Raw genomic sequence first — 11,460 nt, forward strand, 5'->3', positions numbered from 1 at the left:
GCCAAGGCCATAAAATGTAGCTATTATGAACTACTGAATGATAAAGTAGGGTATTTTATCAAAAGGGATATTTAAAAAGGCACAAATAATGTACCAGTCATTCATATGCATGTGAATACTTTGACCTCTAGTTCACCACATCGATGTACAACTCTGGATCACATACTACCTGATTTAATCCAGGGGCAAGGGAAAATATGCAAACAACTCTTCAGTCACAGAAGAGAAGAGCACCAGGAAAAACATCACTCAAATTAAGTTACTTGCCCTTAGATTTCTCACCTTTCTTTCTGGAATGTACTAATCTGAATTGTTCTAGCCTGTGCACTTACCAGCACATGGCTATTTAAACATGCTAAAGTAAGGTCATTCCTTACAAAATGAGCAAACCATATCCAGGCCACAATGTACTGCAGCGCAAATCCTGTCAAGCACCTTAAATATCCCTTTATATGTACATTACTGGGCTGCAGATTGTCCCATTTCTAACATTGTGTGGCGTATCCAAAATGTGCTTTACCCTTGGTTTAACCTCGCTGTCATTGCAGGACTTTTTTTTAAATATAAATTTGCAACTATGGTAGTCAGTGTGAAGTATTAAGTGAATAGCTAGATGTCATGTCATTGTGGGAGAAACAATGTTGAGGAGGGCACTGCAGAGAGCAGCTATATATAGCACAGCAGTTTGGTGTGAAGTGCCACCACCACTCACCGTCACATCTCTCCCCGCGGCAGGTGGACATGGGACTGTGGTCCACCGCCTCGGACGACATGCTCAGCTTAGTGGCCGGGTCCCTCCTGGGCTTAGGTGGGGGCTGTTTCCTCGAGGTCGGGCTTCCCACTTCCTCCTCTCCACCGCCCCCACTGTTCCCACCGCCGACGGAGTGGAGGGACTGGGATCGTACGGAGAAGCCCTGTCCGCAGGCGATGGCATGCAGGTGGGGAATGGGCATGCGTTCCTGGGGGTCCGGCATGGTTATCGAGCCCATACGCAAGTGCTTGCCTTCAGTCGCTATGTCCTCACCCGTTCTAAAGCAGCAAGAGAGGGGGAGAGGGAGTAGAGAGGAAAATGAAGGTGAATGACAGAAACAACAATCTGATGCAAAAAAAACAATGAATTAGGAAAAAAAAAAAAAAAGAAATATGTGGGCTAAAAGAAAGAGGCAAAGAAAAACCATGACTTAAGTTCCTACATCATCCCCTGTAAGCTGCCAGGAGACAGCAAAAATAGCACATACCCTGACATACAGAGTCATCATGACATATCTCCGTTTGAGTGAGCATATGTGTGTGTGTCTGTGCAAGTGGCACGAATGACGAGCGCACTAAGTTAACAATAACAGGCATGTTAGTGCCACTGACAACAGGGCCTCTTTCAGGGCAAAGCATTGATTTGAGTTTAACCCTGGATATGACTGATGCCCCTAACACAAGCACACACATAATGACACCATGGAAGTCCCCCAGCTTGCACACAATCAATTCCTATAAATGGATGATTGGCCTGAATGGAGCGTTAATGATGTCTGAGTGTTGTGTTGCAAATGGGGGGAAGAGGAAGTTTGTGTCTGCGTGCCTGTTTGTGTGTGTGTGTGTGTATTGCAGAGTAAATGAGCCCAAGATCTGACTGTGTTTAGGGAAAAGGGTTGGTACAAAAAGATGATAATTTCTGATTCAGGCGTGCATACATTTTGCAGCGTTTGCATGTTTGATCTTTGCTGTGTTTTTATTAATTTATTATCATATCAGAGAGACACAATTAAGCTTAATGTCAGAGAATTAAATGTTACATGAAATTAAATGAATTTGCATGCGTGCGAGCGTGCGTGTGCGCGTGTGCGTGACCCCCCTCGGTCTATGACTTTGCTGACTCCGGCTCCCTCCCGGCCAGCTGCTGAACAGAAGGTGTTTGGTGGGTTGGGTTCATTGGTCAGGGGCTTAACTTTGCCTAGCAACAGGGTACCCATAAAAACCAGACACAAAACCAGCTGCCGCCGCACAACAATAATAAAGTACACGTGCACATCATAACACCGTGGCATGTGTGCATGGCAACCGCATCAGGATTCATTTAAAAGATGACACTGATGATACAAGAAAAAAAGGAGCCTGCAGCAACCTGTAGGGCCACAGTGTCAGGGTTATCAAATAAGGCAGGATAGCCAGAAAACAAAAGAAGTTCTTATTGTTTTGTATAAAAATGAATAATTCATATCCGGGCTAAAATGGCCTCTAAAAAAAAAAAAGAAAAAGAAAAACCACAATTCAGCCACAGGTGTCAGTAGCACAGAATTAAAAGTGCCTCCCTGTCATGTGTTTTGGGTGTGCATCTGCTGTGACATAAACTCCTATATACATGGGCTGCGTGTATGTGTGTGTGGGTGGGTGGGTGTGACTGGAGTACTGGTGACTGGGTTATTTATAGGATATTTGCCCAGTGATTGGCTAGAGGACAGACCACAGGTGCACTCGGACCAGTTGGAGTTGACTTGTTGTCGGGCAGCTCTGGTTCTCTCACTGTGACACCATGTGACAGGAAAAACAACATCACAGAAACAAACAAAACACTAAAGGAGACGAGGAAGTTAAAAAAAAAAAAAAAAAAGAAGAAAAGTCTGTGATTGCATGTGTGTGTGTCCACAGAGGGCAAAGCTGGAGGGGAGCAGTCGTTTAAAAATTTGCATGCATATGTAAATATAAGCAAATGACAGCGTGTGTCCTTATGTGTCAGGGACCGGGGAGGGGTGATTTTGAATATTCTTGCAAGGTTGGTTTAATATGCGGACATCTGTGTGGTGTGTCTGACTGGGTGAATAAGTTTTTCCTTCTGATGAAATACAATAAAAGCGACCCAGAGTGAGCTAGCAGCAGGCAGGAAGGCCCGCCTCACTCAAACCCAATGTGCTGATTTGATTGGCCTATGGCTGTTCCAGCTGTCACCAGGCAGAACACATCTCCTGCAACTGAGCTCACACTTAATCTCCCTCTAACAGGTTTTTTTTTTCCTTTTTCCCCCTACTCTTAAACACACTTGCTCTAACAAGCTCTCTCTCCCTCACACAATCACACAGGCCATTTCCTCTTTCCTACCCTTTCCCACAAATGAATTTATTCCTTTTTTTTCCCCCTGTTGTTTATGCCTCTGCATGCACATGTACACAGCCATCCATGTATGCACTTATGCACACACAAACACAAGCGTGCACACATGGATTCTTACATTCTCTCCTCTCATTCATTTACTGTAAAAAATGGGTCGTCTCATTGACCTACTTATAGACCTCATAAAAAATCCAGCTATTTTTTAGACTCTTCCTCCAGTGACTGGGTATTAATGTTTTAGCTTTAGTAACAGGATGGATAGCAGGACATTGGATGTCACTTTCCTCGGGCATCACCCTGCTCCATTCATCAGGACTGCAGACTACAGATTACAATAGGAGCAATTAGATTTAAGTGAAACATTTGGGTAAAGACAGATTCTAAATGATCTTAAGAAATGTCACTTTAACAGTCTTTTTAATGCCTGAGGTATGACGCTAACCTCTAAGTCAGCTTTCATCATGAGATATAGTATATGCAAATTCTGCAATGCACTGTCCACAGAGACCCACAGAGGCAGAAGAGAAACAGCTCTTTTGAATTGCATGACCTTTTGACAGAAACATGGCAGGGTTCAAAGTGTTCCTGCTTAAACAGGTTGAGAAGAATCACATCTGGCCACATATAAATGCTCATCAGCCCAAACCGCATCGACGTAATTATCTGACGAACAGATAAAACTTCCGACAGCTGCTAAAACACTTTGTACTGTGTCAGACAAAAACAAATTATTTTTAGATTCCAAGACAGCACTGGACAGCATTTCCCTCAAGCCTTTCCGCTGCAAACTGATGTTCGTTCAGCTGCATCGCTAGATTAATTGCGAAGAACAAGTGGAAGTGTTTCTCCGCAACTGTTCTCAGATGAAACATGCATCCGCTTGATTGATATTCTCTTTAAAAATCAAACACCAAATGGTAATGGTAATTAGGAGTGCTAAATACTTCACTGTAAAAAAGATGGCATCAAAAATGAATGCTCCACGTGTTATACATTTCTTGACAATACTACAGACAAGCCATCATTCCCAAGACCTAATAAAAGATCATATTACCTTATTAAAATAACCAAAGCACATTAATAACTCATGCACGTTGCTTTCGAAGTGAAGCTGCAATCATTGTTAAACCACTGAAAAATGTAAAAAAATAAAAATCAGTGTTTCTGGATGTCATCGCATGTCATGTCGATTAAGTTCCCTTCTCAGTTTTTTGGGGCGAAAAAGGCAGCGACATATTCTAAAACCCCTCTGCAACGTCCCGTTATCATCCCCGAAGACTCGGAGACTCGTGGAGCGCTTGTTATTCTACCCCACAACACAAGCACGCTGTATCCACGTGTTAGTCACGTTGGAAGTGCGTGCCTCGTATTCGGTCAAGTTTCAGGATGCTACGCACAGCGGCACTGTTGTGAATGCTTGTTCATCACAGCATACGAACCAGGGCGCAGCGGCAAATATCGCTGATCTCCGATGAGGTCAGTTGGGATAAAACACATTTTAGACTAAAGCAACTTTTTAATAACTTTCTGCACAGTTGGAAAATTTTCTTCCAACAACCAAACTCGACGCCCACATCACCGCGGCAGAACGAGAAGTCCCCAAACATCACATCCTAACACACTTTCTGTCGCGGCCCAACCCGCTCCTTCTTAAATCTAAAAGCTCTCCATCTCAAAAATGGAGCAGCGGTGACCTCCACCCAAGGACAAGGCCTAAATAAGTCTAAAAGTGAAAAATTAATTATCCTCTATAGATCATGGGGCGCACCAGTCCACACTGGTAAACCCCAAAATATAGCAACCTGCCATTGCCACAGGGACCCTCTGGCCACTTGTCCCAGTTCCTGACAATCTCATCCTAAAGCAAACCCAGTGACATCCTTTGCGTTTACGGAACAAAATCCCACCGGTGTGCTGCATTTGAGCAACACCGATAAGTCAGCCACTTGCTTAACAAAACACATTGTTAAACTGTATATTGACCTAATAAGCTGTGCCAATGAATTTGCTGACTTTACTTATATTAACACTTGGTTTGTTTTCTTCCTACCTCCTTATGGCTTCCTCCTGTTTTCTTTTCTTGTCGTTTTTTTCCTGCAGGAATGCCCTATTTCTCTCATTCCTGGCGTGGTCCAAGTTCTGAGCTACCAGGCCGTTGTAGGCTCTCAGGCCATTCTCCTCAACATACTGGAAAAAACTGAGAGTTTCCTCCTCTTTGGAGCTCATCATTCTTCAAGTGTTTCCACTGCATTCTGATGAGGAGATAGAAGACATAATAGTCAGAAGAGACACAAAATACTACTCGTAATATTGACTACCACAGTATTATATATATATATGTATATACGAGCACGTTCTGAATGCAAAACAAGCGTGGACCGTTGTAAGTAATTATTCCTTCAGCCTTCAAATTTCAAGGTCAGCTTTGGTGAGAGGAAAACGATGGAGCAAGATTGCATAAGCCCCCGGAATAATGTAACACAGTGAGTCAGTTACTGATGTTCTTAATGTTTCTGACTGTTGCCGTGAAGTTCACGCCTATGGAAGGCTTATGTCGGTGGTGAGATTTACATCATGCCTGCATCCGGAAGAGTAATCATTTTCCCTAGAGGGTTGCAACATCTTTCTCCAACGTTTACTGCGCACACACACACACTCACGCACACACACAAACATATAGAAAATCCTGACATGCACATGTAAATATGCAAACAGCCAAAGGACTTACTATCTAGCTACAATTACTCACAACCTTCTGTTTCAGTGTGGATCAGCAGCGGCTGCTCATTTTCTCAGTTGTGTTTGCACATTTTCTGGCTGAAATTACTGGCTTTAACCAAGCGAGTGTCTGAATGAAACTGAAAAGGGGCTTTCATCTTCTGTAGTTGTAATATGTGTTGGGCTCAGATGTGAAAATATAGCACTCCTGGGACCGATCACAGCAACACAGATGAAATGAACCAATCTCACTGGACTGTGATGCATCTCTTTGCATACGCTGCATGAATATTATCAATCTTGTGTTTTAGATCCGCAAATAATCTCCGTTGGAGTTGTTCCTTCATACCTTTGGATTTTGTCAAAAGACTGACAGCATCATTTTCATAAGAAAGAGAATGGATGATGCTGTGAGAAGTCGCCTCCTCTGTAAAACATTACCGCTGGTGCAATCGTTCTGTGATTCACTGCTAAACGCTAATCAGTTTAAAATAGCGTTGTTTGCAGTCTCTTAAGATCCGAGCACAGAACGGGGCGGTTCATGGTGTGATTCAGCGTTCATGCATGTTCGCTTTGCATTCGAAAACCCGTGCAACTGCATGCAACGTAGAATGTACGATGTGAAACGGCCAAATGTGAATTTGGAGAGGCCAGTGGTGGAAAGAAGAAGACAGTGCATGCTTTTATGTAGGTCAATGTTTTCAGATCAGCCTAAGACTCATGCTTGTTTACGTGTGAGAGAAGCACCGAGTGTGAGTGTGCGTAGGGAGGGGGAGGGGGCTTGTGATAACTGTATGTATGTTTGTGTGTATGCGTGTGTGTGTGTGTGTAGGGAGGCAAGGGCAACAAGGGGGGTCTTGGAGGGCAGCCAGATGGAGATTGCATGGCCAGCTGAGAGGCCGGCCATTGTCTGGCCACCCTCAGCATCCCTCTACCTCGTGTCTGTCTATCATTAAGTCCAGCATGTGCGCTGGGTCAAAGGGTTTATCTGCCGGTTCCACTCCCCGTGATGCATCCTCAATACTCTTTAGTGTAGGTTTTTACAGGCACGAGGAGAGGACTGATAAGAGCCAAAAGACAGAATCACCATCTCAGAGCAGAGTTCAAACTGGGGCACAGAAGCCTGCTGTCAGGTGGTGTCGAGATTTTTTTTTTTGTTGCCCTGATTATCAGGTCTTATCACTGATGCACAGGCACGGTCTGAAGATCTGAAGTTATGCGAAGGAAATAAATCTTGGTTTCTGATGGGAGTTGAGGTGCACCAGTTCGAGGTGCAGCAATGGGAAGGCACAGTTCAAACAGCGTTTGAGCTGAATTAAGCCTGCCTGCCTAATCCCCGTAAGCCTGCAGCAGCACTCTGCACTGGAATCAGCTTGTTTATCACAGTGTTTTTACCAAGCGAGCCTTTCACATTGGATTGTCCTCCCTTAACTCATCGATGTAAAATGCTATTATTATATGCTCATCTCCATAAAACCTGTCAATTCAGCAACCTTGTTTTTCAACAAAGCTCCATTTTCCCTTCCCTTCTTGCTCTCTCCCTTCACTTGATGCCTTTTCTCTTTTTTTTCCCCCTATCTCATCACATCTCCCTCCTCCCTCCCCCTTTGCCCCAGTTGACATGGGCTGCAACAGTTGGAACACAGAGGTGCACTCTGCTTTAAAAGTAAATGATGGTGACACACCGTTTCTGTTTCCAGGCAACCGTGTCACAGGAGAAGGCCAGCATGGATATTCTAGAGACACAATGTCAAAAAAGATTGCAAGGCCAAGAGTCTGGTGACAACATGCGTGGGCGCTCGTGCATGTAGACACACACATAGACGCGCACACACACACACACACACACACATTAGTGCACTGCAGTGGACCAGGTTAAGGCTAACCTTTACTTGGTCCACACTTGGCAGCTCTTCACACTTGGCAGATTGCTAAGTTGACTTATGTGTACATTATGACGTGTACAGCAAGAGGATGAGCATGAGCTATTTATTTGCATAATTGTTTGTGGGTTTGTGGGTCATTGCTGCGTATGAAGAAGTGTTATGATGTATACTTACAATGGATCTGTGTCCTTGCTGGTTTGTGGACCAACGTATCTTCTGTCTTTCCCTGATGAGTCCACTGTACGCTAATGAACTCTGACCTAAGCTGGAGCACCGGTGCACTGTTCCACTTAAATCCACATAGGCTTCCATCCATCGTATGGTCCCACTGATTGGCCTGCTAGAAGGAGTCCCTGTGACCCAGGACGAGGATGGTGCTAGAGGGGACCTGGGCCATTGGGTGCCCAGCCCAATGCCCCCTTCCCTGGGCAGAAAAGGGAGACCGCGATCCCACCGATCCAGATGATGCCAAACTCCAAGCCGGGTGCCAGCTTCACTTCTCCACACATCTGCACATGCTAAAGACGGAAAGGAGCTGCAGCGTAGCAACCGACCGCACCCGCAACCGCGTGCATGACACAAATGCACACTAACAAGCTCACATGCTCTCACATCGAACTCCTGTCGCAGTTGCAGATTAGGCACTCAAAGTCCTCCTAAAGCTTCTGTCCCCGAATGTCTCTCCTTCTGCTCTAGTGTATTAAAGTGTCGCACAGGTGAAAGGAATCCCGATCCACAGCGCCCGCAAGGTTGAGACCGAGGTAGAGCAAAGTGATGTACGTTTCCAGGTACGGCATTCCCTGCCTGTTCCCCTCTGTCCCGCTCAGTCACACCGGTCTGCACAGTTGATCTGTGCTTGAGCAGATGACACTGGGCTTCCCAACTATAGATCACAACAAGAAGAACACGCCCACTGCCTAATGTAGCCACCTTCCACTAGAGCGTCATCCTCTCTGCTTCTCTCTCCTTCCCTTTTTTTTCCTCTCCTACCCTTCTACTTCTCTTGCTGTGTGATTTTTTCAAGTCATCTTCACAAGCACTCGCACCCCCAGTGTCTTTCTGCAGCTTTTTAAAAATGTTTTTCTGCCTTGTGCGTCTCGTCGTGCGCCTTCTCCTTTGCGGCTTGTCTGTAACTGGAGCCTGGATGTGTTTTTCTGCTTTCAGCACCACGGAGAGCTCTCTCTGTCAGAGGGTGAAGGCGGGGGGGAGGAGGAGGGGAGGCGTTGAGTGGGTGGGCACACTCATAGGGGGCCAAGTGGAGAGATGGGGGAGGAGTGATGGGGAGGGGGGGGTTGAGTGGGAGGAGTCACCGGGTTGCCAGGGTGTGACCTCATTAGACACAACCTCCTCTTCCCCCGGCAACCGCTGCCATTCCCCCTCCCCGACGCCCTCTTCCTCCCTCCCCTCTTTCCTCTCTTACAGCTCGTAAACAAGACCACGACACAAAAAAAACACTTGCAGTGAATGCACCGTGTTGCTCTCAAGTGCATTCATTACATGTACAGTAGGCAAAACAAAAGACGAGCCGACGCAAAAAAGCAAAACACACAAAAAGAGAAAACAATACTTTCCCACACACACACACACACACACGCTCGCTGATGCAAGATTAAAATATGTTTGCATAGAGAAACAAAGCAAGCAAATTCAGTGTAGAGACTTGTTCCCAGTGGCCACCAAGATGAACAGGATGAAAGGAAGGACAGAGTTGAGTCTGAGTTGTGTTTTTTTGTCAGGGGGGCTACTGTGGCTGCTGTGCACCTCTAGCTCGACTGTCTGGGGGATGAGTATTGGTTTCAGCAGTGCTGTCGGTTGTTTATGTGGTGGGAGCGCCTGGTGTATGGTGCAGGAGCAGGGGGTTGAGGGAGGGTGAGTGGTGTAGGGTGGGTAAAGGGGGGGAACCGGGCTTGCTCGGGTGGATTAACACCGTCGACACAAAAGGATTAGGGAGCAGAGATCTGTTGTTTTCATCAACCCTTCCCTCCATTTCTCTTAACCCCCACCCAACAACACCACACTCCCCCCCCCCCCTATACCCCGGGGTGTCTCACACACTGCGCGGGAAAAAAAAAAAAAAAAATACAACAGGGGGGGTTGGCGGAGTAGGAGGGCAGAGGCATCAAAATCAGTTTTCACAAACATGTGGTTAGTTTAGGGAAGAGGAGATAATGTTGTTGTTAAAAATAAAGCAGGAGGGGGTAAGGGAGGGGGTAGGGTAAAAAAGAGCAACAACGCAGTGGTGAGTTCAGGGTGAACCACTGTGCTGAATTGCAATTTGATTACCAAAAGAGGCATTTGTTTTGGAGTGAGGTAAGGCGAGGTAAAATAAGGTGAAAGCAAACAGCACATCTCATATCAGACGCACGTCTCATAGCAGCACGCCACAGGTCACTAACAGGCAATTGCTATGATCTCATTGACATAAAATGCTCTGTCAAAAGGTAGTCACCCCCTCTTTCTGCCCATTGTGAGGGCCGTGGTCGACTGGCCACGCACAAAGCAAGTCACTCTCCACAGACCAGCTCAGCACACGCACGCATACACATGCGCACGTACACAAAGGCCGGCCTGACCTCGGTGCGTATCCCATGTGTGCGATCTCAAAGGAAGTATTTAGAATCCCATCAGAGTTCAATGAACACAGACAGTAAGGAAATCTCAGGGGTGAACGGGTTAAACAAAATTTTCCACCTATGTGCACAACAGTACTTTGTTTTGTGAACAGTCGAAGACACTCCCTCTGGGACAGAATGGCTGGGGAGGGAGGGGGTGAAATAGGATACGATTCCTCTAAATTGTCAGTTTACACATGCTTACAGGCACAAAGACGTGCGTGCGGAGAGAAAGACATCCAAACCGCCTGAAAAGATTATTAAAATAATGTCTTACTGTATGCAAATTCATTTCGAGCTGGGTTTTGATAATGACGTTAGTTTTGCATTGTGCACATTTATCAACGCTGATAAAACAGAGAAGATCGTACATTTGGTGTGATTATACAGGCTGCAATAGACCAATAAGAACTAAACCTCACACACATTGCATTAGGTAAAATATGTCTTTGATTATGTATATATTTATATATGTATTATATTATTATAGTTCTGACATTCTTACAATATTACAGAACAAAAACCGCAAAATTAATATAATAACAACATTATTAACATCATCATCAGCTGACAATGATGAGTTTCTGAGCTCATTTTCATCGGCAGTTGATGATGATGATATTAATTATTATTATAATTTATCGGTTAGAAAATGTCTCCCACATGCATTTGTTATTAAACTCGTAACACAATATGTTTTTAAGGTTTAAGGCAAAGTAACACAACCTTGCTTGTCCACATATGTCGTTGAACACTGTGACAATAATATCGGTGTACAAATACAGAGCCATGTGCCTCGGAGCAGATGTCTAGTGATCTATTCAATCATGCATGTAATGATGTCGTATTGATCCAGTGCTGTAACAGGCTAATGAAGAGTCTATAAAAACCATTATACCAATCAATTAAATGATGCTGAGAAAACGGCATCATTGTAAACAGAGCCAGGGATTCTGTTTCTACAAGGTTTTATTAAGTGCAATTTCTTGCTATCAGGGAATGGCACCTACACTTGCTGCTACAATGCTATTTGCTTCTAAGAAGGGTGTGGGCTGGCATTCAGATTCTTGAAAGTGTCTGTGATGCTCAGTGGCATTCTCTGTTTTCTGTTCTCTCTGGGAGTGCAATGCAGGTGAGGATGC

General features: G+C 45.0%; 1 protein-coding gene across 1 annotated transcript in view; it reads right to left on the bottom strand.

The window, feature by feature from the left end:
• The window catches only part of LOC103359193 (neuronal tyrosine-phosphorylated phosphoinositide-3-kinase adapter 2-like), a 19,698-nt gene extending 14,367 nt beyond the window's left edge, over positions 1-5,331 (bottom strand). Inside the window, exons 1-2 of the mRNA XM_008284424.1 lie at positions 5,153-5,331; positions 713-1,029 (exon numbers count right to left, since the gene is read on the bottom strand). Of these exons, the coding sequence (XP_008282646.1) occupies positions 713-1,029; positions 5,153-5,331 (496 nt within the window). The remainder of the gene's footprint in view (positions 1-712; positions 1,030-5,152) is intronic.
• Between the last annotated feature and the right edge of the window lie 6,129 nt (positions 5,332-11,460).

The sequence above is a fragment of the Stegastes partitus genome, unplaced genomic scaffold (assembly GCF_000690725.1).
Source record: "Stegastes partitus isolate 25-593 unplaced genomic scaffold, Stegastes_partitus-1.0.2 Scaffold358, whole genome shotgun sequence".
Lineage (NCBI taxonomy): Eukaryota > Metazoa > Chordata > Actinopteri > Pomacentridae > Stegastes > Stegastes partitus.